This window comes from Ovis canadensis, chromosome 25 (genome assembly GCF_042477335.2).
Source record: "Ovis canadensis isolate MfBH-ARS-UI-01 breed Bighorn chromosome 25, ARS-UI_OviCan_v2, whole genome shotgun sequence".
Taxonomy (NCBI): Eukaryota; Metazoa; Chordata; class Mammalia; order Artiodactyla; family Bovidae; genus Ovis; species Ovis canadensis.
This window is the reverse complement of record NC_091269.1, coordinates 52,974,281-53,000,347: the sequence shown is the minus strand read 5'-3', so window position 1 is coordinate 53,000,347 and position 26,067 is coordinate 52,974,281. Positions and strand designations below refer to the sequence as shown.

Below are 26,067 nucleotides of genomic sequence, written 5' to 3'. Positions count from 1 at the left end.
GAGCGCTCTTGAAGGGATATCTTAGTTCCCTGTCCATGGATGGAACCTGGGTACCCTGGATGAAACCCCAGGAATCCTAGCCAACACACCACCAGGGACTAAAGGCTAGAAGCAAAGTGACTCTGGCTCTTTCCCCCATTTGAAAGCAAGAATGTTTCAAGGAGGCAAAAACTGTAAATAGGTAAAAAGTTTACTATTAAAAACACAGCACAATGTATGGCAGAGCACACAGAGAAACAGGTTGTTTATTTAAGACAGAAGCAAGGCAGAAATACGCCCCCAGAAAGAAAGGGTATGAGCATCCTCTCTAATGAGGAGGAGTGCGGTAAGCCAGAGCTAAGCAGAGACACACCCGTGGTGTGAGTGTGGGAGTCCCGGATGAGGGGGAGAGCAGTAAAGATGTGACATAAAATAACTTATACAGGATGGTCCTTCAGGGTCTTTGCTTACCTTTGGATAATTATCCTGTTAATTTCTTCACAACTGACTGGTCCATGGACCCTCCCCCAGGTGCGTGTGAAACTGTTTTCTAAGATACATCCCTTCTCAGGGGCTTATGGGTGCATGTCCACACTTATTATGGGGTGGGCCCCTCTATTTTCCACCCCCAAGAAGCCTTCATGAGCATGTGTAGACAGGGAAGTCTTTGTTGAATTCAGGAGTGGGCACCTTATCTCTTTGCTTTAGCAGAGCTCATCTTTTGCCATTAGCTTTGTCCTTGAATATCTAGGTGAGAATAAAGCTTGAATTTTACTCGACTTGACAAACACCATGGGTCTGGTCCAGAGGCACACCATCTCCTAACTTACTAAATGCAGATTCCCTTCCTCTCTGTGTCTTGGTTTCCAGACACAGAGAAGGTTTTGACTAGGTTATTCCTGAGGCAGAGTGAAGATGAACATCCCTTGTACTTCAAGGCAGGAAGAGGTTGGGGGAAGAATCTGAACATGGTTGGACAGCCACTCTGCCTGAAATATCAGAAGGGATTAGAATTGTGCACGGTACATTCTCTGATGAGCCATCCACAGTCACATTGTCGTGGGAAGAAAGAGATCCTGGGCGGTCAAGGTCAAGAGTGAGGAGAGCCTACTGGGTTTAAGGCCACTCAATCTGGCCAGAGAAGCTGGTGCTTCCCTCCACTGTGACCTCCAAGGTTGCCTTGGTGAGAGGAGTCTTGGGTTTGGAAAGAGGTCCAAACAGGGCTCTACCTGGGGAGGCATCAATAGAAGGAATTTGAAACCATGGGAGAGAATGAGCCCAAGCCTAGAGTGAATGCAAGGAGAGAAAGGAGCCAGAGCTGAGGCACCTGCTCCCCTCTGTGGATGTCCAGGAGAGGAAAGGGAAGGAGGAGGCAGTGACCAGTGGGGTCATATGCGGCCGATGGTTGGTGGATATGGAGGGCTAGACATCTATTTTGGTGAGGTAGGGGCACTGAATTTTTTAACAGGGGAGACTTGGAGACCTCCTTTTAGCCCCTGCCCCTGGAAAAGTAGGCTGTCCCCCCTTTTCTGTGTCAAGACTTCCAATGTGAAGACAGTTCAGAACTTTATTCTGAGGAAGGAGTTCCATAAGTGGCCTGCCTTATGGCCTCATTCCATGGCTCAGTGGGGAAGCTGTGAGCAGCAGAGGGTCACCTTTTTATTGGGATGTCGGCAGCACACAACCCTCGCATTGCCCCCTTCCTCCCCAGGGGCTCAGAACTCACAGATCACGAGGCGCTCCTCCGTGCATTCTATGTCATTCCAGTTGCCATTAGAATAGATCTCAAGACAGTTCTCTGGGCCTTTGTCTTTGGCCCTATTGTTGGGCTCCCCAGGGGCCCAGTTGGAATAGACCAGTGACTGCCCCGTAGGGTAGGTGAACCTGCCCTCTCTGGAGATGTCATTCATGCTCAGGTAAGCATGCTTGTTCCTGGCTCTGACCAGCTGTGTCACGGCCTCATTCTCGGCTGCAGAGCGTGGGGAGGGCAGCTGTCCCTCAGCCTCCCTGCAGACCTGCCGGGCATCCGAATATGATTTTACAGCACCTGACGTCTTGAAGATCTTCTCTCCAACAGCCAGGCCATCAGGGAAGAGCACCGCTAGGGGAAGAGGAGAGTCAGGCTGGGGATGTGGCAGCACCTAGACCTTGTGTTCCAACCAGAATCCCCAGCCTCCCATCTGGGTACCAGGGCACCAGATAGGAAGAAAGTGAAGCATTTGGTTCAGAGGAGCCCTGGACCCATGATGTGCCCTGTGAGTGGTGCCGTGGTCTCCAGGTACAGATGAAGACCCCAGAACTCGGGTGCTTATGTAAGAGGCCCAAAGTCTCCCAGCTGTCAGGTGTAGACAAGGATCAGACCCTGTTGAATGAGACGCTAAAGCTCCCACGTGAACGTTCTGTTCCTCCCCGTGATGTTCACCAGAATCCAGGATTTTAATTACTGTGTAAACAGGAAGGGCTTTGGCAGGGAAATGACACCATGCAGCCCAGGGAAGTTCCTGAGAGTGTGGAAAACACCAAACAGGCAGCTCACTCTCACGCTTGCTGATGACTGGGCGTGTGGAGCTGTCTGAGCGGTTCTGTGCTGTGTGAAGGGATGAGGAGAAAGGGGAGGACTGGGGTGCATCTGAGAGCAGCCAAGTGCTCACCTCTGCACCGGGGGCAGTCCAGTGTTGGCTTCTGTATGCTCGCAGGTGATGCTACAGTCAGTCAGCCTCCCTGGACCACTGGGCAGGGGATCTGAGAGCTGTATGTGGCAGTTGGGGCAGGGTGGGATCAGCTTTGGAGAGAGCCCTGTCTGGGCCTCAGAAGGCCATGTGTTCTGCCCCACACTGGCAATGTCAGCCCAGGTCAAGGGAAGGTCACTTCCCTTTGCAGAATCTAATTTCTTATTTCTGAGGTAGAGGTATACTATATAACAGCATCCCCTATGTGGTGTGTTAAGTATCTCTTTTTGTGCCATCCCATCCACACCACTCTGACTTCCAGGATCATTCATGAAAATCTTCAGGGCTCCTAAGAGGGCTCACTGGACTGGTTCAGAACCCAGGCAGCACCCTGACCCACTGCCTTTTTCCTCTGAGTAGCTTCAAAAAGCAGTCGGAGACCAGATTTTCCACGGAGTCAGGGTGGCACCCAGACAGCCCTGGACAAGGTCAGTGCAAGCTCGTGTGCCATGATTGGTTTACATCCCATTCATCTGGGTGATAGGTGTGCATATGTGTGCCTGTGTGTTCATGTATGTAGATGGTGTGGCCTGAGTGGTCTTTAAGTACACAGGTGTGGCCAGCGCATATGCCCAAGTTCTCCTTTGTTTGTATCAGTCTCCATATGAGGGAGTAAATAGGTGTGCAGATATGCTTGTGCAAGGAGGAAGACATGAACTGCTGGAAATGCTCATCCCACTACTTCAGTACTTAGTTGGCTTGAGTCCATAGGAGCCAACCCTATATCTCACCAGATCAGGCCTCTATACACTCTGCACCTTCTCTTTTTTCAATCCCTGAGGTTTGATGAATAATGTGGATTCAAAGCTGACTTCAGAGAAAGCAGAGAAGGAGAAGGTGCAGTTGGTGGAGAGTCCCAAAGGCACAGGGCACTCAGGTGTGTGCTCCAGGAGGACTCAGCCTGATTAGGATCCAGGCTTAGGGAAGAATCTCTGCTTTAAATACCTAAGCAGATGCAGGGAGAGTGCAGAACTGGCCAGACACTGGAGGCAGCCTGCCCCTGCCAGACTCAGAACATCTTTAGGGTGAGATTCTCGGTGGCCACACACCAAGGTCAGGTCCCCAGCAGCCTTGAACCAACAGGCAGCATCCCACCGCCTCTCTCAGGGTCAGTCCTGGATTCTCTGCTGCTCTGGGCTGTGCAGCTGCTTCTCTGTGCACTTGTACTCCTGGCTCCACAGAGGGAAGAAATGCATCATGGGTTGGGTGACCCCTTGTCTGTCATAGGAACCTGCCCAGAGTAGGCTGGAGTGAAGTTCTGCTCAACTGGTGACATGGACCGCATCCTCCTCCTTGTCTAGTGCGTCTACTTGAGCTCCTGGAGCACGTGGGGGGGCGGCTCTGTCCCAGCCCTGTCCTTAGCCCCGCTCCTGCCCCAGGTCTAGGTCCAGTCCCAGTCATGGTCCCAGCAAGTCCAATTTAGACCCAAGCCCAGAGAACTCCAAGCCCAGCCCAGCCTCAGTCTGAGGTCCGCCTTCGGTGGCAGCTCAGGGTCGGGTCAAGGAGCTCACCTTTCCTGTACTGAGACACTGTATTCCGGAGGCGTTGTACTACTCGCTCTAAGTTTGTCATCCGCTGCCTCAGAGTAGCAGCTTCTGCAAGAGAGAGAGGCCAAGTGAACACAGATCCAGCCTGAGGACACTCAGAGCCCAGGGCTCAGGGAAGTGTGACGCATCCTGGGGATGGGATAAGGACATGGGAGGCATGAGAGGAGGTGCTGAACTGAAGAGGGCCTGCTGGCCCCTCTGCACCCACTAGAGCCCCCAGAACTTTCTTACCTGGGACTGAAGTCTCCCCCTTTGCTCCTTTTTCTCCAGGAGTACCTCTGTCTCCCTTCAGTCCTGGGGGCTCCCTGGCTCCTGAAGGCCCCTGTGGACCAACGGCCCCAGCAGGCCCTGGGATCAGAGAAATAGAAATGGATGAGTGCTGAACATACATTTCAGCATTTTCATACCCACTCCCCACCCCCAAACATGGACTTCCTATCCCCCAGCCATACACCCTCCACCTTTACAAATGTCCCTCAGTGCCTGGATCCTCTGCTTGCATCCTCTCTGTACACTGACTGTCCCTTAACCCAACAACCAGCCTTCCCTGAATACACAGTCCCTGCTGCTCACACCACCCTCTCCCTGGAGACAGACAGTTCCCAGAACCCAACACTGGCTCTCTCCCTAGAATGCCAGCTCTGATCTGAAGGATGGTGGGGGTGAGCACAGGGGAACATGAGCCCAGCCCCATGTCCATTGCTCACCTGCCAGCCCCGCAGGTCCAGGGGCTCCGGGCTGACCAGGGGCACCTCTCTCTCCTTTGAGACCTGTGGGGCCTGGGGAGCCCTGCATGCCTGGGGCACCCACTCCTCCTGCAGAAGGAACACACTGAGAAATACAGCTGAGAGTGTGCTCAGCAGGTACCATTTCCTGAGCAGTGCAGCTTGTCACCCACAGCTCCAGGTGAGAGAGTGACCCGGGAGACTGCTCCTGACCACTTGGTCTCCTCTAGGAAATTCAGTTGCTCCTGACCACTTGCTCTCCTCTAGGAAATTCAGTCAGTGTGGGAATGTCAGGGGAGAGGCTCAGGCCAGGCCTACCAGGCGTGAAGGTGCCAGGCTTTTCCAGGCACTGTGCACATACCCTGGTCCCCACCAGGGCTGCCAACGTCACTCCTCCCTTCTCCCTCCCTCACCCGCCAATACCACCCTCCTACCTTTGGGCCCAGGTTCTCCTTTGGGGCCTCGTGTGCCTGGAGGTCCCATGCTCCCCTGCCTCCCTGAGGGGCCCTCTCTTCCAGCTGGACCAGGCTTACCTGGAGGCCCTGGGGAAAAAGGACCAGCCCAGTCAGTGACATTGAATCTCCTTGGAAGTGGGAATGCATAAAAGATGGGGCTGTAATAGAAGTCAGACAGGCAGCCTCCTCCTAAAGATGTTGCCCTCACTCTCCGCCCTCCCCAGGAGCTCCAGTCTTCCCTGAAATAACCCTGTGCCCCCTTGAGAATGACCTTCCTCCTCCTGGGGCAGAATCTGTGCGCGCCTACTGCCGTGGCCTAGCGGCAGCACGCCATCTGCAGACACCTGCATTCCATGCCCAGCTGCTCACCAGGTGGTCCAGCGTCTCCCTTTGGTCCAGGTTCCCCAGCAGAGCCATTGTCTCCTTTCGGCCCAGTGGGGCCAGCTGGTCCTGGCATTCCTGCTTGTCCTGCAGGTCCTGGTGAACCTGTGGCAGAAAAGATGGACATAAAGCTGACCCAGCCTAGGAGGAGCCAGCTGCCTTCAGAGTCAGGGCCCTGGCATTCCTTCAGGGTTCTGTAGGGTGTAGACACTCCCCCTTCAGGTGACTGGTCCAGTGGTGATGCAGGAAGTGTATATCCACATCTCCATTTTGCAGGAGAAGGAACAGGCTTGCAGAGTTGGAGGCAGATCCAGACCAAGATTCGCCCGATTTTGCATACAGTGCACCTGCCCCTGCCCCAAGGCCATGGTATTTATGGCAGGTAAGGCTGTCAGCTCTTACTCTGGACCATGGACTCCCTGCTGTCCCCCATCCCAAAACCAAAGTTTCTGTCAGAAATGACACCTGACAGTAATCACCAGAGGAACAGAAAGCAAAAGCACAATGAGCTGTCACCTCACACCTCTCAGAATGGCTGTTATCAGACAGCAAATAGGAAGCGCTGGAGAAGGAGAGAAAAGGAAAGCTCTGTGCAGTAGGGATGCAAACTGGAACAGCCACTGTGGAGACAGTATGGAGGTTTCTCAGAAAGTAAAAACTCGAGCTACCGTATAATCCGTCAATTCCACTTCTGAGCATTCAACTAAAGAAAATGAAAACACTAACCTGAAAAGATATATGTACCCCCAAGTTGGGCTTCCCTGGTGGCTTAGATGGTAAAGCATCTGCCTGCAATGCAGGAGACCCGAGTTCAATCCCAGGGTTGGAAAGATCCCCTGGAGAATGCAGTGGCACAGCACTCCAGTACTCTTGCCTGGAAAATCCCATGGACAGAGGAGCCTGGTAGGCTACGGTCTGTTGGGTTTCAGAGTCGGACATGACTGAGCAACTTCACTGTCACTCCCAAGTTAATTGCAGCGTCATTCATGGTAGCCCAGAAATGGATGCAGCCTAGAGCCCAAGTATCTGTGGATGGATGAACGGGTGTAGAAAAATGCATGTTTTTAACATGCATGCAGGGTGTGCATACAATGGAACATCATTCAGGCATAAAGGGAATGAAATCCTGCTATTTGCAGCAACACTGGTGAACCCTGAAGGCACTGTGTTTAGTGGAATAAGTCACAGAGAAGGGGGCACTATACGATCTCACTCATATGTGAAATCTAAGAAAACAAATGAGCAAAAACGACATACTCACAGATAAAAGAGAACAGATTTGTGGTTGCTAGAGATGGGGTTGAGAAGTGGGCAGAATGGATAGAAATCTTCAAAAGGTACAAGGGTCCAGTTAAAAAACAATTGAGTCCCAGGAATACAATGTACAGCGAAGTTACTATAGTTAGTAATCCTGGGTTGCATGCGTGAACATTGCTGAGCAAGCAGATCTTAAAAGTTTTCATCACATACAAACTGTAACTATGTGTATTGATGACATTGACATGACTTATTGTGACATCATTGCACAATATATGCAAATATGAAATCATGATATACATCTGAATCTATTATAGAAAAATTCTATTTTAATATAAAGGCAAAAAACTATGTAACATGTTTTTAAAATTAAAGAAGATAGTCAAAATTAATGTGCATCATCAAGTGATAAATGTAGGCTATAAATACTCTATTGAGTTTGAATCAGTTTCTTCAACATGTCCACGCATTGTCAGGCATGTGCACATGTAACACACATTGAAAAAACCACAAGAAGAGCACACACAAGTGTTAACAGTTATTTTCTGTAAGGGGCACAATTAGGTAATTTTAATTTTCTTCTTTTTGTGATTAGTGAGCACATGTTAATTGTTTTGTAAAAATGATCGAACATTTAAAAATCACATTACCTTAAGAAGGATGTCTAAGCCTGAAATTATGAGAGATTTACCTTCAAAGACTAAAGGGAGAAATGGCTATTGATTCAAGAATTATACACTCAATTCTGTGAGCTTGGTTATTCTTTTTTCATTGAGATGAAATTCACATAATATAAAAATAACCATTTTTTTAATCTTTACTGTGATGTTTAACTTGCAGGCTCTCAGGTCCCCAATCAGGGACTGAACCTGAGGTCTGGCAGTGAGAACACCGAGTCCTAACCACTGGACCTTCAGGAATTTCCTATAATTAGTCATTAAAGTATGCGATCCAGCGGCATTTAGAACATTGACACAATTGTGCAACTACGACTTCTCTTTAGTTTAAAACTATTTCATTAATTCCAAAGAAAACCTCATACCCATTTATCACTCCGTCCCTTCCTCCTCCCAGGCCCTGGTTACCACTATGAAGCTACCTGTCTCTGTTATCTATTCTGGATATTTTATATAAAGACATACAATGTATGACCCTTTGTGTCTGCCTTTTTAAACTAGGAGCGACATTCTTGAGGCTCATCCAAATTGTAACACATCTCAGTCCTTCATTCTGGTCTATGGCTGAGAAATGTTCTATAGTATGAATGCAATACATTTTCTTTATTCATTCACCATGCATAAATGTTGATATACACTTGGGTTGTTTCCATCTTTTGACTGTTGTGAGTAAGCATCCATGTGCAAAAAGACAACAAAAGAAATCTGTCGGATACTACTAACTTGTTCATTCACTTATTTATTCATTTCCTCATTATTTCATTTCTCTGTTCACTGAGAAACTATCTGTGGAACATCACTTTCTGCCTAGTACTGAGCAGGATGTACACATTAGCACCAGGTCCTGGTCTGCAAGGAATTTATCATCAAGTTTTAAACTGTGAGGCACAGGTAACAAGTGAAGAAAACAGCTTATGAGATGTCCCTCGTCCCATCCCAGTACCCCCAACCCATGGACACACATGTACTCATAGGAAACAGGACTTCAAGGCTGAAGAGGATTCAGAGACTTGGAGAGGGGAGATGACATTTCAGATCTGGAAACCACTCCCCTAGGGTAAGAAGGGCCAGGCTAGCCTGGGCCAAGACTGTGCAGGTGGCGAGAGCCTCTGTGCTGGACATTGTGTCTTACTCTTAGCTCCAATTCTCACTAGGCAATCAATGGGAGCCTGGAGGATGGGCCCCGCATCCCAGAACCCCTGGTGCAGTGTGCTCAGGCAGAGACACCAGGTCCCTGGCTGAGCCTTTCCTGGGCTCCCCTCTGGCTGGGGAGCGCAGCAGGTACCTTGGAAGCTAGTCACTCCTTAGAAGGGAGCATGAGAGGTTGCCCATCCTTTGCACAGCCATGGAGGCCATGAGAGCAGGGAGGGAGAAGAAGGGATACTTTTCAGTTCTGGGCCTCTCGGGGAGCTAGAGAGAGCTGGCATCTTGAATACCACCCCTCCTCTGAGATTACTTCTAGGAGGCCTTCTCAAGCCCCAGCCCATTCATGTTAGAAGCTGCTCTCTTTCTAAAAGGCAGACAGATACTTGTCTCTTACCCTACAAATCCTGGGGATGTTATGTATTCTTTTCACCTTCAATGTTGTTCATGTCCTTCCTCTCCAATCAAAACACAAACTTCAGAAAGGTAAAAGACCTCATTGATCCCCCATAGCCCTGGCCCAGGGCCATGGTGGTCCCCTTGTCCTTGTTGCTGGTTCATCAAATTCTCACTTCTTGCCAGTAAAAACCAGATCTTCTCCTGTGGGGCAGTGTTTCCAGAAAATACCCTTAATAATCAATACATTTGGAAACCTCAGGAGAATTCAGCTGGTTGGGACAGAAGGATAAAGTTTATCTTGAAGACCCACCAAAAAAATGAAGCCTTGGCTCAATTCTTTGTCACTGTGTGGTCGATATTATTCTCATCTATAGATGATTAAACTGAAACTTACAACACTGTCGTCAGTTCAAAAATATTTAACATTCTGCAGAGGCAACATTTAATACAAATGAAGAACAGTTAAGTTTTGGAGTGTATGTACTCAGTCGCATCGGACTCTTTGTGGGTTGTAGTCTGACAGATTCCTCTGTCCATAATATTCTCTAGGCAATAACAGAGTGAGTTGCCATTTTCTATCCAGGGGATTGTCCCAACCGTGGGATCAACCCACATCTCCTATGTCTCCTACTTGAGTGTACTAAGTCACTTCAGTCGTGTGCAACCCAGTGGCCCAAAACCCGCCAGGCTCCTCTGTCCATGGGATTCTCCAAGCAAGAATACAGGGGAGGGTTGCCATGCCCTCCTCCAGGGGACCTTTCTGACCCAGGGATTGAACCTGCATCTCTTACATCTCCTTCACTGGCAGTCAGGGTTTTTTTTTTTTTTTTTACCACTAGCACCACTTGGTAAGCCCAATGAGTTCTGCAGCAGGGGACTCCAAATACCAGTCATCCGCTCATTGTTTGTACATTCTTGGGGTGGTTGGGGTCAGAAGATCCTAGGGGAGGAATCAGCACAGGTGGTTATGGAGCTGGGGACTTGGGCAAGCCAGTCTTTGCCAACCAGTAAAGCCATGTCTCAGGTGGACTGAAGATCTGGGGGAAACCCAGCCACTTGGAAAGACCATCTTCAAGGTTTCCACAGCAGAAGATTCAGAGTTTTGGGGTTGGTTACAATTCCAGTGCCCACCACTTCCCACCAGGACAAGTCCATGGACCCAATTCTACCTGGATCTCCCTTCTCTCCCCGGGGGCCTTCTCTCCCATCTCGTCCATCACGACCAGGCAAGCCACCCTCCGGGGGGCTACACATAACCAGGGTACAGCCGTTGGCCAGTGTTTTCTGGGAATAGAACGTCATTTCTGCTCCCAGGGATCTCCAGGGCGATGTGAGCAGGAGCAGCGCGGAGAGAGGGAGGAGAAGCATGTCCTAGGCAGAGGAACAGAGAGAGGGGCTGCTCTTGGTCCAAGGATGAGGATTAGGGCTGGCCCAGCTCCTGGAGGGCAGGAGAAGCCCTTCCCCAATCTCCTCTCCCATCCTCTGGGGCCAAGAGTAGCAGGGCTCCGAAAGCAGGTTAGGGAAAGTTAGGATAAGATCTGGCCAGGGAGGATATGAGCGGACCAGCCAGGCCTCTGACCTGGCCTGCCAGCACATGACTCTACTCTCAGATGCTCTGTGTCATCCCTCTTTGGGCTTGTCATCCCTGCCAGGGGCACTGTGACCAGGGTGCAGAATTCCTCACTGAGGCCACTGTCACACCAGGAGGGACTCACTGAGGGTCCTCAGGTGGGACCCTTCTCTCTCTGGGCCTCTTTAACCCTTTTTATACCAGTAAGTCCATTGCTTTACCTCTTACAATGCTGGCTTGTTTCCTCTCACTTGCTGCTCTGGACAGGCTAGGACTGGAGTCTGCAGCGCTATCTGAAAAAAAAAGCCAGAGTGCTAATGCTTGGTAAGATCTGTCCTGTGCACAGAATGGGGCATGACTGCTTATTTTCCAGGATTTGTCATTCCTGGGCTCCACCAGGAAAGTTCCTGGCACACCTAGCATGCCTGCCCAGGCCTCCTGAGAGGACTTGGGACAGGGGCCTCATGGAAGAGGGGACCTGTGAGATGGGTGCCATCAGGGGGAGGCTGGCTTCAGAGGAGGAAAGCCCATGTCCAACAGAGCTTCCAGTCACCGTCAGAAAGGGACTCAGGAGCTAAGTGAGATCAGGGTGGGTGCAGTGACATGGGTCACTTCCAGTGTTGGGCTTCTTTCCTCTCTCAGAGAAACTGTAAAGTTTTGAGCATGGAAAAGAATCATGGGAGGTGCAGAAACGTGGAAGAAAGCCCGAGGGAGCTGTGTAAAGGACCAAGGGTTGCCATGCAGGCTGAGGTAGTGGGAGGGAAGGGGTTTCCTGGTCAGAGAAGTGCTTCCTTCCAAGAGGAAGATGGCATGCACTTTCCAAAGGGACTGCCAGACAATGGCATCAGAGATCTGGTTGGATATCACATCCAACTCTCCCTCTCTGGAGAGTTGGAAACACGTCTGGAGAGTTGGAAACACATCTGGAAACACATCTCCCACCAAACAAAGGGACCAGAATGAAGAGCTCCCCTTATTACCCCATTTTCTCCCTCCACCAGCACTGAACCACCTCGAGAAGGTCTACACACACCCTGCCTTCTTCACCCACCCACATAGGCAGGGAGATAGTCACCAGACATGGGAAAACAAGAGGCAAGGACAGAGACACTCACAGTTGTTTCCTGTAGGGCTCTAGCACGTCCAGGCAAATTAGAGTTCCTGGGCGAGAACTGGCTCCTTATACCTGTCCTGTAACCTGACTCTCAGCCCGTTTGTGAAAACTCTCTTCAAGAAGTAGGTAATTTCCTTCCTTGTTGACTCACTCAATTGCACCCTCTCCTGGCTTCTGGACACCTGCCACTGAAATTCATAGGACTACACACACCTTAGAGTTCAAAGAGCACCCTCAGCCCAGGACCTCACCGGGGCCTCACTGCAGCCCTGTGAGTAAAGTGGCAGCACCAGTGTCCGTGTTTCACGGATGTCCAGGAATCCAAGGTTCAGAGAAGACCAGCAAGCTGCACAATGGCCCAGAGCTCTTGTGAAAGCAGCCTGCCTCTGCCGAGTCCAAGATACAGCATCCGCTGAGCCCACTTCTCTTCCACCTTCGTCTCAACATTACTGCTCAGACGCTAGGAAAGAGCTGGGAGCTGCTTGGCCAAACTGAGCAAAGTGGGGCAGTTGAAGGGCTGCTGAGGCAACAGCCTATGGGAGACAGCGTCTGGGGGAGCTGCCATCTGGCAGGGGTCACTCTTCTGCTTTCTGCTGAAGATCTAGGACAACGCTCCACTTGCCTCAAGATGGCTTTCCATGCTCTCTGTTCATCCCCTGCCCAGCCCTCCTTCACTCACATGACTATCCAATTCTCTTAATTACAGGGTTTAATGGTAATCGCCTACATACTTGCTGCCCCAGACACTGGTTTCCCTGGTACCTGATAAACAAACTGATGTCAACTCTCTGTTAGACTGGGGGGTTCCTCCCTCAAGCGGTGAAGATTGCCTCCATGCCCTTCCTGTTCTCACTGAACATGGTTGCGCTAAAACCCTTCTCTTTTGGACATTAAGATTCCTTATCTAATAAGCCATGGATGTCTTTGCCCCTGTCTCCCAGCTCTTGCTTCGGTCTCAAGGTTGGGCATCAACACGCGTGCACACCCACAGGGTGCAGCCCAACAATTGGTGAGTCAGCCAGAAAGCTGCAGATAATCCAGTGAGTGCTGAGATGCTGGAGAATGAGGACAGGGAAGGGAAAGTTGTGGGGATAATCCCGGGGCTCATTCCCCTAGCACTTGGGTTCATGTGAGAGATATCTTTCTCTTCCATTAAACTGATGACATCCTATTAACCTCAGAGGCTCTTCCAGTTTAAAAGTAGCAGCCTGGGCTTGTGCTTCACCTGACTGCCTGGGAGGGCTTGTGATACTGGAAAAACACAAGAGCCTTTCTGGTTTTATTGTTTTCTACAAAATACGAACATACCCCTAACCCACCACCCCTAAACAATTCCAGGCTTTAGGGACACTAACTGGGGCAGCTTGTGAATTGGCCATGGTTGGTTACCCTGAAGGGTTCGGTTGGGACCTGTGGCAATGGCGAAATAAAAAGAGTACCCTCTGGGCTTCTGGTCCCAGGTGTGGGAGGGGGCAGAGCAGGGATATGGTGTCAAGGAACAAAGCTCTATGCAGCCTACATGCTTTACAACAGGTGGAAGCTGTTACAGTGGGCCTACTCAAGTTTGCTGAGCAATGCAGATAAACACCACTTAGTGGCCATGAGATTCAGGAATGAGCTGATAAAAATGTCATACCCTGGCGTTTCCACCTGTCCTACAGCCCTACTGCTGCTGGGCTAACAGAAGGCCAAGTGGACTGAGTAAGGAACAACTGATACAGGAAACCCACTGTCTCAACCTGTGAACCAAGAGGCTAGCTTAAGTCACAGAGCTTGTCATTAAATACTTCAGGAGCAGTCAGCACAGGGCGTACCTACATCGTGTTAACCCAGAGCAAACTATTCAACATCATTGGAGTTCAACTGTTGACCACCCAAGTATCATTGCCAGCCATCGATCAGGAGAATAACTCACTTTTGCCATTGCCACAGGATCTATCCCCAGGGGAACATATTGTAAGTGGTCCCGGCACTAAAACTGGCAGGGAAGTCCCAGGTGTTTTGGGTTTGCTGCCCTGTGGGGATTAAGACTAGAAAGGACCTTACAGATTTCATCTGGACCCTGGTAAGAAGACTAAGAAATTAATCTCGGTCCCCTACTAGAGAAAGGCACCATTCATCTTGTGTTCTGTTACCCAGCCCCCCTCTGGTGTTTGACCTGGCTGAAGATGACAGAGGCTGGACAGCATAATGGTACTGCAGCCCAGGACAAAAATCGTAGTCAAGCATGTTAATATGTTACAGTGCTCTTACTGCTTGTCTTTTGCTTAATGGTCAGGATCTTCCCTGCAATGAGTCTGTTAGACATCTTATATTTCATGTCTGGTCTGAGTGGAGGGCTCTGTTTGCAGACAGAGCAATAATGATGACCTCAGCCCAAAATGAACCTGATGGCTGGGTCTGCAGTGATATGCTGCTGTTGTCCTCAGGAATCCCATGAAAAACTGACCTGACAAATGCCTGTCTCCAAAGGCTGCTACCTTTGGGACTCAATATTCACTAGCTGTGGTTGTCTGTGTTGCCTTTGTGGTATCTGTTTGTGGTACACCTCTAAATACCTGAGCCAGGTAAGGTGCAGAAGAGGGGTTGACCAAGATATCAAGGGGTATGAAGGTTATGTAGGGGTGGAGTGTATGGTCAGCCCATTCAAGATGGCTGTTCTCTTGCTTTCTCTACACCTCCCTGCTCGACCAGTCCCTGCTCCACTCACAAGTCTATCCAGTTCTCTTAAATATAGGGCTTAGTTAGTAACTGCCCACATGCTGGCTGCTGCCCTAGCTGCAGGTTTCCCTGGTGACAGATAAGCCCTACTGACATCAATTCCCCCAGTGAATCATAGGGAGACACTTTGACACTTCTTCCCAGTGTCAAAAATTGCTGCCATTTCCTATCTGCTATAAATGGTGGCATGTCACTCTAGGAGTTTCTGTTTTGAAAATGTAAGATGCCCTGTCCAATAATTATTGATGTCTTTGTTGCTGTCTCTCCCTCTTACTTCAGTCTTAAGGCAAGGCATCTGCAAGGCACAAAGGCCTGTGAGGTCCATCCCAACAGCAGTGGGCAGATTGTTTGGTTTTGGTCTCTGGGAACTGTCAGGGGAGGTCTGGCATTGAGGTCTTCTGCCAGAGTATTCACAGACTCCCTTCTGCTCTGTTCTGGATGCTGAGCTCTTTGCTTCTAAAACCATAACAAGGGCAGGAAAAAGGAGACATGGCCATCAGAAGAAGTAAGATTCCACTGTTTGCCCCCTGACCCGTCAGGCAGAGGACAATGTCTCTGAGGTCAAATCTTGGGGGTTTGATTTATACCTTTCATCTCATCCTTGCAAACTAGGTGCAAATTCAGAGCAACTGTCCACACCAGGCTAGGAGTGGCTTCTCCATTGGTTGGTTGGAATGGAGGGCTCCTCATATAGTATTGATTATCTTGTCCTTTCATTTCCTTAAAGTTGACATCTTAGCATTTCCCATTTTTTGATTCTTAGTGGAAATAAGGAAATCTGCCTTCATTTCACTACCCAGAGTACTCAAGTCCTCATGTATACAGACATTCCTTAAAACATTTCTTCCTCTGCTAAGAGCTGGGATCCAAATGAAAAATCACCTTCTCTGGCTCAGATGGCTTTCCTGGTTTAGGCATGGATTGAAATTCATACCTTCAGTGAATTCATGCCTTCAGTGGGCACGTGCCCACTTGATATGACTATAAGCTCATCTCTATGTACAGATGTTCAGAAATAAGCAGTCACGATGTCCTGAAGAAATGCACCTGAGTTAGAATCAACACTCTTTCTTCAGGCTGTACTGGGAGAGACACTTTTCTGTTGAGGCTGAATTTCCATTCCTTTCATGCAGAACAGAAGAACACAGGGTCTTGCAAACCAGCTGAAGCAGGATCATAGGTTTTTGGATACAAATGACTCTTTCACAGACTCAGATATACCCCAAACCACTGTCTTCCTACCTTTTGTAGAACAACAGTTCTCAACCAGGGATAATTGTGTCTCAGCCCCAACCAAGTATGAGCCCAACGAACTGAGATGATTAGGTTATCCCAAGGGGTAGGGGAGGCTGGATTTGGGGCAGGGTTTGTATGGGCTCCTAGGGCTCTCAAACCCAAGATCCCAGTAACCAATGTACCTCTGTTTCATAATCACTTACTTCAGAACTTACCAGAGAAATGATCTGTTCTTGTACCTTGGAGAAAAGAAATAAATGAATAAACCACATGCCCAACCAGCCTGATCCCTCATTATTTATGCACATTCCTTCTTGACCATCCATTCAAATGAGCCTGTACCACTCAGCCACTCAAGGCCACATGTATTCCCAAGGGATGAACGTTAACTACTAGGATTTGAGTAAATGCTGTCTCAAACACCCCAAAGGGAAGCAAGAGAAACATGTCTTCTTGAGAGTTCAAGAAAGGTTGTGGGGGGTGGTTTGGCACAAAGGTACAAAGAACCCCCAACAACTGGTGGCCCAGTGGTTAGGATTCCTGGGTTTCACAGCTGTGGCCTGGGTTCAATTCCTGGTCAGGGAACTGAGATCCCATAAGCCACATGGTACAGCCAAAAAAAGAAAAACAAGTCTTCTCCCCAGTACCCTCTTTGAAGTCCCTGTAACCCATAGCTTATTGGTTTCTTTCTTTTATTTTTGGCCATGGAGCAAGGTATGGGGGAATCCTAGATCCTGACCAGCAATGGAACCCATATCTCCTGCATTGCAAGCAGGAAGTCTTAATCACCGGACCACCAGGGAAGCTCCCCCATAGCTTATTGGGTACTATAACATTTATAAAAAACCCAATATGTAATAAGCTGCTTACTTTATTTGTTGGTAGTCTGAATGTGGCTTCCTCTGCTGCTGCTGCTGCTAAGTCACTTCAGTTGTGTCCGACTCTGTGCGGCCCCATAGACGGCAGCCCATCACGCTCCTCCATCCCTGGGAATCTCCAACCAAGAACACTGGAGTGGGTTGCCATTTCCTTCTCCAATGCATGAAAGTGAAAAGTGAAAGTGAAGTTGCTCAGTCGTGTCTGACCCTCAGCGACCCCATGGACTGCAGCCCACCAGGCTCCTCCATCCATGGTATTTTCCAGGCAAGAGTACTGGAGTGGGGTGCCATTGCCTTCTCCAATGGCTTCCTCTGAATTAACTATTTTCTTTCTAGCTGTGTCTTTGATCACTAGATACATTTCCCCCCCTTTTTTATATGAACTATTCCATTCAAAATTATTCTACCAGTCCATAAGCTGTCCTGTGTCAAAGCCATCTGAAACAGTAGTGCGAAAAAGGAATCCTGGTCTGAAACTGGCAATATGGGTATTATTTTATCCAGAGTCCACATAGTATATACTGTTCATTATTCTCTAGTGTTGACTATAGTCATCAAGGACAACATCCCATAATCAAACTGACCCTGTTGCTTACATTCTCTGCAATGTCCTCATGTGACTTCATTTTCTACTGTGAGATGAATATCCAGTCCAGGTCCCTTCCCCATCAGTGAATGCACCAAACCAAGCTTTCCTCCATTGGTAGAAGATACAGAAAAATTTATTTTTATTTAATCCTTCACATTGTATGATATAACTTGTAAAACTTGTTTAGAAAAATGCTTGATATAAAATATTGATTCAAAATTGCTAGCCCAGATTATCTCTTTACCTTGATTCTGAGAGATAATGAAAGAGGAATTCAAGCATACTTGGATTCTAGTTTCTGGAATGCAAAAATTTCTTTTTTTTTCAAACTGAAATATATTTGACATAGAGCACTGGGTATATTTCAGGTGTACAACATATTAATTTCATATATTTATATATTGTAATATTGCCATTGTAGCGATAATAAGCACCTCTATCATAAAACAGTTATAATTTCTTTTTAGTGGATGGAATATTAGGTTCTAGTCTCTGAGTTTCGTTACAATAGGATATTGTCTATATTCACTAGGTATTTGATCTCTAGGACATATTTACTACTTGTTGCAAGTTTATACACTAAAAAAATATTCTAACTCTTCTCTCTGTCATCCCCTAGTAACCATTTACTCTGTTTTTTGAATTTGTTCTTTTCTAGATTCCCTGTATAAGTGATATTTTAGAGTATTTTTCTTTCTCTGTCTGACTTATTTCAGGTAGCCTAATGTCCTCAAGATCCATCTGTGTTATTGCAAATGGCAGGATATACTTCTTTCTCATTGCTGAATAATATTCCATTACACATATGTGAATCAGTTCAGTTCATCTGATCAGTCGTTTCCAACTCTTTGAGACCTCATAGACTGCAGCACGCCAGGCCTCTCTGTCCATCACTGACTCCCTGAGTTTACTCAAACTCATGTCCATTGAGTTGGTGATGCCATCCAACCACCTCATCTTCTGTTGTTCCCTTCTCTTTCTGCTTTCAATCTGTCCCAGCATCAGGGTCTTTTCAAATGAGTCAGCTCTTCCCATCAGGTAGCCAAAGTATTAGAGTTGAAGATTCAGCGTCAATCCTTCCAATGAATATTCAGGACTGATTTCCTTTAGGAGGGACTGGTTGGATCTCCTTGCAGTCCAAGGGACTCTCAAGAGTCTTCTCCAACACCACAGTTCAAAAGCATCAATTCTTTGGTGCTCAGCTTTGTTTATAGTCCAACTCTCACATCCATATATGACCACTGGAAAAACCATAGCCTTGTCTAGATGGATCTTTGTTGGCAAAGTAATGTCTCTGCTTTTAAGTATGCTATCTATGTTGGTCATAACTTTCTTGCAAGGAGTAAGCGTCTTTTAATTTCATGGCTACAATCACCATCTGCAGTGATTTTGGAGCCCCCAAAAATAAAGTCTCTCACTATTTCTATTGTTTCCCCAATTATTTGCCATGAAGTAATGGGACCTGATGCCATGATCTTCATTTTCTGAATGTTGAGCTTTAAGCCAACTTTTTCACTCTCCTCTTTCACTTTCATCAAGAGGCTCTTTAGTTCTTCTTTGTTTTCTGTCATAAGGGTGGTGTCATTCTCCTATCTGAGGTTATTGATATTTCTCCTGGCAATCTTGATTTCAGCATGTGCCCTTTCCAGCCCAGCATTTCTCATGATGTACTCTTCATATCAGTGAAATAAGCAGGGTGACAATATACAGCCTTGATGTACTGCTTTTCCTAGTTGGAACCAGTCTGTCGTTCCATGTCCAGATCTAACTGTTGCTTCCTGACCTGCATACAGATTTCTCAAGAGGCAGGTCAGATGGTCTGGTACTCACATCTCTTTCAGAATTTTCCACAGTTTGTTGTGATCCACACAGTGAAAGGCTTTGGCATAGTTAATAAAGCAGAAATATATGTTTTTCTGGAACTCCCATGCTTTTTCGATGATCCAGTGGATGTTGGCAATTTGATCTCTGGTTCCTCTGCTTTTTCTAAGTCCAGCTGGAACATCTGGAAGTTCATGGTTCACACACGGTTGAAGCCTGGCTTGGATAATTTTGAGCATTATTTTGCTAGCATGTGAGATGAGTGCAATTGTGCAGTAGTTTGAGCATCCTTTCTTTGGGACTGGAATGAAAACTGTGGCCACTGCTGAGTTTTCCAAACTTGCTGGCATATTGAGTGCAGCACTCTCACAGCATCATCTTTTAGGATTTGAAATAACTCAACTAGATTCCATTACCTTCAGTAGCTTTGTTCGTAGTGATGCTTCCTAAGGCCCACTTGACTTCACATTCCAGGATGTTTGGCTCTAGGTGAGTGATCACACGAAGGTGGTTATCTGGGTCATGGAGATCATTTTTGTATAGTTCTTCTGTGTATTCTTGACACCTCTTCTTACTATCTTCTGCTTCTGTGAGGTCCATACCATTTCTGTCCTTTATCGAGCCCATCTTTGCATGAAATATTCCCTTGGTATCTCTAGTTTTCTTGAAGAGATCTCTAGTTTTTCCCATTTTATTGTTTCCCTCTATTTCTTTGTATTGATCACTGAGGAAGGCTTTCTTATCTCTCCTTGCCATTCTTTAGAACTCTGCATTCAAATGGGTATATCTTTCCTTTTTTCCATTGCCTTTAGCTTTTCTTCTTTTCTCAGCTATTTGTAAGGCCTCTTCAGACAACCATTTTGCTTTTCTTTTTCTTGGGGATGGTCTTGATCACTGCCTCCTGAACAATGTTATAAACCTCCATCCACTGTTCTTCATGTACTCTATCAGATCTAACGCCTTGAATCTATTTGTCTTTTCCACTATAATAGTAAGGGATTTGATTTAGGTCATACCTGAATGGTCTAGTGGTTTTCCCTACTTTTTTCAATTTAAGTCTGAATTTGGCAATAAGAATTTATGATCTGAGCCACAGTGAACTCCCAGTCTTATTTTTGCTGACTGCATAGAGTTTTTACATCTTTGGCTGCAAAGAATATCAATCTGATTTTGGTACTGATCTACAAGCAGGTCTAGTGATGATGAATTCCCCCTGTTTTTATTTGTCTAGGAAAGACATTGTCTCTTTCTTTGAAAAGATTATTGTTTCTGGGTAAAGTACTGTCGGTTTGAATTTTTTTCTTTCAGTGCTTTGAATATATTATGGCCTTTCTCCTGAACCACAAAGTTTTGCTGAAAAATTTGCTGATAGTATTTTGGGAGTTCTCTTATATATGACAAGTAGCTTTTCTATTGCTACTTTCAAAATTCTCTTTGTTCTTGATTTGATAATTTAATTACAATATGTCTCAGAGTAATCTGCTTTGGGTTGATGCTATTTGGTGTCATTTGAGCTTTATTAGTTTTGTTGTCCATTTTTCCTCCCAAGATTTGGGAGGTTTTCAGCTATTTTCTCCTTTAATATACTGCTCCTTTTTCTTTCTCTTCTATCTCTGAGACTCCCATAATGTATACCACAGTTCCTTGATGGTATTCCATAAATCATGCAAGATTTCCTTAAGAGAAAATATTAAGAGCAAGTGAGAATTCAAATTATGCTAGAGAAAAAAGAGTAAAGAATGTGAAAAATATAGGAAGATTGTGGGTAAAGAATATAAGATAAAGGAGGCTTGTGAAATCAAGAATAGACTCTCTAGAGAAATAAATTTATTGAATTGAAAATAAGAAAGGATGAGGCAGTGGAGAGAATAGTTTAGGGAAAAAACAGCAAATGATATGTGAGAAGAAAGCATATACTCAAATAAATGAAGAATATAGAAGTATTCATACATAGAAACATCACAATATAAATAGAGAAAAGAGGAAGAAGAGAAAAATGTGAAAAACACTAAAATTGCAAAAATGTTCATCAATAAAAACACAAAGCAATAGAAGACCTATAACACTGTATAAGCATAAAGGGAAGAAGAGATGATGGGAGAAGGAGAAATGATATATAAACACAAAAAGAATATGTGAACAAATGTCATCTCTACAGATAACTAGCCCAGATTAGTAAACGATGAAGAAATAGATAAACAATAATGGAAGAGATGTTAAAGGAAACAGAGTAAATGTAAAACCTCAAGACTGCATTCCTATGATGAATAAAATGGACCTAAGGACAGTAAAGAGAGGTCAAGAATTCGAGAATAGCAGTGATGTATGCCAATTATTTCTCAATGAAAAATTAAACTACCTTGACAGGTTATTGATACAATTGTCCACAGTGGGTCAAGACCTCATGCTCCTTTTAGGAAATATTGTGACCCCCAGATTGAATCATGTCTCATTCACATAATATGCATCTATTCACATAATATGCATCTAAGTTTTGCCTTTTGGACAGAAAAGAATAGAAAATACATTCAATCAATAATATGATCTATCCCATGACTTTCTCTCAATTTGTTTAGTCTATTACTTTGTGTTCTGATGCTTCATCTTCTACCTCCCCCAGCCTATAGCCTATTGCTGTGTTAATGGGTGTCTGTCTTCACTTGACTTGGTATCTCCTCATAGGCAAGAGCATACAAAACATGAAATAGGTTTCAAACTGTGATAAGATTTCACTGAAACAAGAGGACACAATTACCAATACATTCTACTGGGCCAAAAATTATTCTAGTTTCCTCTTGCTGCATTTGGAGTCAAGCCTAAACAAAGTGACTCCTTTGACCCAGGTATTTATCTTTTGTTTTTGTTTTAATTTTGCATTTTTGTACAATTTTAAAGGTTAGTTTCCTCTCACAGGTATTACACAATGGCTGTATTCCGCATGTTGTACAACACAACCTTGAGCCTATCTTACATCCAGCAGTTTCTACCTCCAATTCCCACACCTCTATATTGCCCTCACCCCTCTCCCGACTGATAACCAAGAGGTAAGTATGGGCAGAGAGGCAGAAGCCAGGGAGGTGGCACAGTTTGCCTATAACTGCCCCCCAGTCCTTCTCAAGTCAATTCAGAATTCTCTGCAGCAAAAAATGCCTCCCTTGGGCTTAATTAGATCTAGTTGTTTTTCTTATTTGCAGTAAAAACAGGCCGCCCTAAACTCCCTTGATAAGAATGACCAGGCATGGTCTTTGTACTGGAGAGCTGTTTGCTCACTATTGTGTAACTGTTTATATTTCAGAAACTGCCAGGAATTGGGGAGATTTTCAGTAACAGGAGAAGGATCTTAGCAGGAGCCTGAGCTGCATGCTGTTGAGAGCTGTGGCTTTGTTTTCAGGCATGCTGTCCCATATACTCAGTGTGGCTGCAAGTGTGTTGGGAAGAGAGGTGGGACTTGGGATCTATTCAGAAAGGGCCAGAGAAGTCAATCCTGGTCCCAGGGAACAAAGGAAAGAGTGGCTGGTTTCCTGTCTGGAGGAGGGGTATTCATCACCCCTTTCCATGAGCCTGTGGTTCATTCAGGCCTCATTCCAACTTCTGAAGTACAGATTTCATTTAAAATTTTCTTTGCAGTAGTGAGTCAATAAAATCAACTAAGCATTCATAGGCCTTTGGTCTAAAAATTTACAAGCCGAAAGTGCAAGTTCTGGGGTCAGATGACCTTTTACATGAGTGAATTTCAGCACCAGTGTTCCCGATCTCAGAGGGAGAGCAGTGAGCGGTCCTGAAGGGATATCTTAGTTCCCTGCCCAAGGATGGAACCTGGGTGGACTGGATGAAACCCCAGGAATCCTAGTCAACACACTCTCAGGGGCTAGAGGCTAGAAGCAAAGTGACTATGGCTCTTTACCCCATTTGAAAGCAAGAATGTTTCAAGGAGGCAAAAACTGCAAATAGATTTTTAAAAAAAGTTTATTATTAGAGACACAGCACAATGTATGGCAGAGCACACAGAGAAACAGGTTGTTTATTTAAGACAGAAGCAAGGCAGAAATATGCCCCCAGAAAGAAAGGGTATGAGCATCCTCTCTAATGAGGAGGAGTGCAGTAAGGCAGAGCTAAGCAGAGACATACACCCGTGGTGGAGTGTGGGAGTCCCGGATGAGGGGGAGAGCAGTAAAGATGTGACATAATGTAGATGTGTCTTATATAAGGCAGTCGTTTAGGGTCTTGTTAATATCTTCACGCCTGACTGGTCCATGGACCCTCAAAAGGTGCATGTGAAACTGTTTTCTAAGATCCCAATGCAGAGGCCTATGGGTACATGTCCATAGTTACTATGGGGTGCCTCCTCCCTTTTCGACCCCCAAGAATCCTTCCTAAGCATGTGTAGACAGGGAAGTCTTTGTTGAACTCAAGAGTGGACACCTTATCTCTTTGCTTGTGCAGAGCTCAGCTTTTACCACTAGCTTTGTCCTTGGAGTGTCTGGGTGTGAACAAAGCTTGAATTTTACTAGACTTGACAAACACCAAGGGTCCGGCCCAGAGGCACCCTGTCTCCTACCTTACTAAGTGCAGGTTCCCTTCCTCTCTGTGTCTTGGTTTCCTTGTCTGTAAAATGAGAAGGGTTTGACTAGATTATCCCTGAGGCAGAGTGAAGATGAACATCCCTTGTACTTCAAGGCAGGAAGAGGTTGGGGGATGAATCTGAACATGGCTGGGCACCTACTGGCGTCCAGCCCCAGTTGGATCCAGGGATACCCTCAGGGGAGATGGCGTCGGGGGGGGGGGGGGGGAGAGAGAGAGAGAGAGAGAGAGAGAATGTTGCAGTTAAGAAAATAAAGGCAAGAAAGAGGTTGATATTCCTTATTTTATGCAGAAAGCCAATAAAGCCCCAGCACAGAACTTGTTCTGTTCACGTAGGCCACAGGCGCCTTCTTGGTGCAGCGAAGGCACCCCACCTTGGGCACCTTCTCAAGAGGGTCTTAGAAGCCCGGGCAAGAAAGTGAACTCAGAGGGCCCCTGCGCTCCAGAGTCAACCTGAAAAGAGAGAGAAAAAGAAAGAAAAAAGAATGACACGGGGAGACCAAGCCTCACTGAACATGGCCCGTAACTTTATTTTCCAAAGGAGCTTATATACTTTAAGCTGTACATAGAGAATAATGGAAGATGCAGAGTCATGCAGGGTCAGCAGTCCTGACCCTTATCGAGACCAGGCTTTCTTTCTGCATACCTATCTGTATATACAGGTCTTAGGTGATTTACCTCATCTTCTGGCCAGGAGGCTTGTTAACATTTTATGACCCTTTTTTCTGATAAAGCTTAGTTAACCAGAAAACTTATTTTCCCTAAAAGTGTTTTTTATCTAAAATCTGGCCCCACTCTCAGAAAATACTAAATAAAGTTACTTTCTTCATAGATCAAGGGTACATTGGGTTACAACAAGGAGAGAGAATTTATTAACTCAAGGTCTAATGTTATTAATGCCAAGGCTACTACTTATTTTTTCTATATATCAACTATATTAATCAATGTACTCCCAGGCATACAACGAATAAGAGATATGAAAACTCAGCAGCAAGCATTGGCTCAACAATGAAACCCTTCACCAGTACTATTCTAATAATTTTAACTCCTAGAAAGGTTTTATTTAAGCTTCCCATGCCTCTCGCAGTTGAGAGGCTGTAAACAATCACAAGTGTAGTTGTTAAAGTCCGGATAAACCTGTCAGGCAAGTTAGAGAGCCATCAGAGGGGTTTGAATGGAAACACTCCTATTATGCCCAGGAGACTTATTAACTAGAGCCCTAAGCTGATTTTCTTCAGAGAAAGGTAGTCGGGGATAGCCCCCCATTGGTATCAGAGGAGTCGGTGGAAGGCATAAAATAGTAAGACAGACAGACTCTGGTTTTGGGGTAGATGCTCGAGCAGGTCCAGGGGGTCCCTCGAGTCCTGATTCACCTTTGCCTGTCAGGTCTCTTCCTTATGACCTTTGTCATGGGTGGGATCTCCCGTGCTGGCTGCCGGCAGGCACCCTTTCTGCCTGAAACTTTAGAAGGGATTAAAATTGTAAAGATGGCACATTCTCTGATGAGCCATCCACAGTGACACTGTCACGGAAAGAAAGCGATCCTGGGCGGTCAAGGTCAAGTGTGAGGAGATTCTACTGGGTGTAAGGCCACTCAATATGGCCAGAGAAGCTAGTACCTCCCTCCCAGCAAAGGGCAGCAACGATGGCCTCCAAGCCCCAGAGATACAGATTGCATTGCTGAGAGGATTCTGGGGTTTGGGGAGAGGTCCAAACAGGGCTCTACCTGGGGGAGGCATCAATAGAAGGGATTTGAAACCATGGGAGAGAATGAGCCCAAGCCTAGAGTAAGTGCAAGGAGAGAAGGGAGCCAGAGGTGAGGCTCCTGCTCCCCTCTGTGAAGTGTCAGAAGAGGAGGAGAGACAAGTGAAGGAGGCCAAAGGATAAGAAGATTGAAGACAGGAAATGAAAGGCAAGGAGGAGTCAGTGACCACTGGGGTCAAACGCAGCCCATGTTTGGTGGAGGTGGAGGGCTAGACACCAGTCTTGTTGAGGAGGAGACACTGGATTTTGCAACAGGGTCATCTTGGAGACCTCCTTTTGGCCTTGCCCCTGAGTCAGCAGTCTGCCCTCTTTTTTGTGACAAGACTTCCTGGTGTGAAGCCAGTTTCAAACTTTATTCTGATGGAGGAGTTCCATAGAAGGCCTGCCTTCTGGCCTCATCTCATAGCTCAGTGCAGAGGTCACGAGCAGCCAAGGGTCACCTTTTCATTGGAATGTTGGCAGCACACAGCCCTGGCATTGCCCTCTTCCTCCCCGGGGGGC

At 46.5% G+C, this 26,067-nt stretch overlaps 1 protein-coding gene across 2 annotated transcripts; it reads right to left on the bottom strand.

Annotated features, from left to right (window-relative positions):
• Nucleotides 1-1,528: 1,528 nt before the first annotated feature.
• Nucleotides 1,529-12,078, bottom strand: LOC138430321 (collectin-46-like). 2 transcript variants are annotated; one of them, XM_069572471.1, is made up of 9 exons: nucleotides 11,978-12,078; nucleotides 11,084-11,155; nucleotides 10,462-10,663; nucleotides 5,805-5,921; nucleotides 5,415-5,522; nucleotides 4,963-5,070; nucleotides 4,487-4,603; nucleotides 4,220-4,303; nucleotides 1,529-2,080 (listed from the first exon to the last, which is right to left on the bottom strand). In XM_069572471.1, the coding sequence occupies exons 3-9, from the start codon at nucleotides 10,658-10,660 to the stop codon at nucleotides 1,695-1,697; spliced, it is 1,119 nt and encodes a 372-aa protein (XP_069428572.1). In that variant the 5' UTR covers nucleotides 10,661-10,663; nucleotides 11,084-11,155; nucleotides 11,978-12,078; the 3' UTR covers nucleotides 1,529-1,694. The 2 variants fall into 2 exon arrangements, with proteins under 2 accessions (XP_069428572.1, XP_069428573.1); XM_069572472.1 differs by having other exon boundaries at nucleotides 4,963-5,086; nucleotides 11,978-12,069.
• Nucleotides 12,079-26,067: the final 13,989 nt, after the last annotated feature.

Excerpts from the sequence above, each read along its gene's own strand:
- LOC138430321 (XM_069572471.1), bottom strand. The coding sequence starts at position 10,660 with ATGCTTCTCCTCCCTCTCTCCGCGCTGCTCCTGCTCACATCGCCCTGG. Across the intron at positions 4,604-4,962 it reads TGGACCTGCGGGGCTGGCAG|GGCCTGCTGGGGCCGTTGGT; the intron begins GTGAGCAATGGA and ends CTCTGATCCCAG. Across the intron at positions 2,081-4,219 it reads AGTGTCTCAGTACAGGAAAG|CGGTGCTCTTCCCTGATGGC; the intron begins GTGAGCTCCTTG and ends CTCTTCCCCTAG.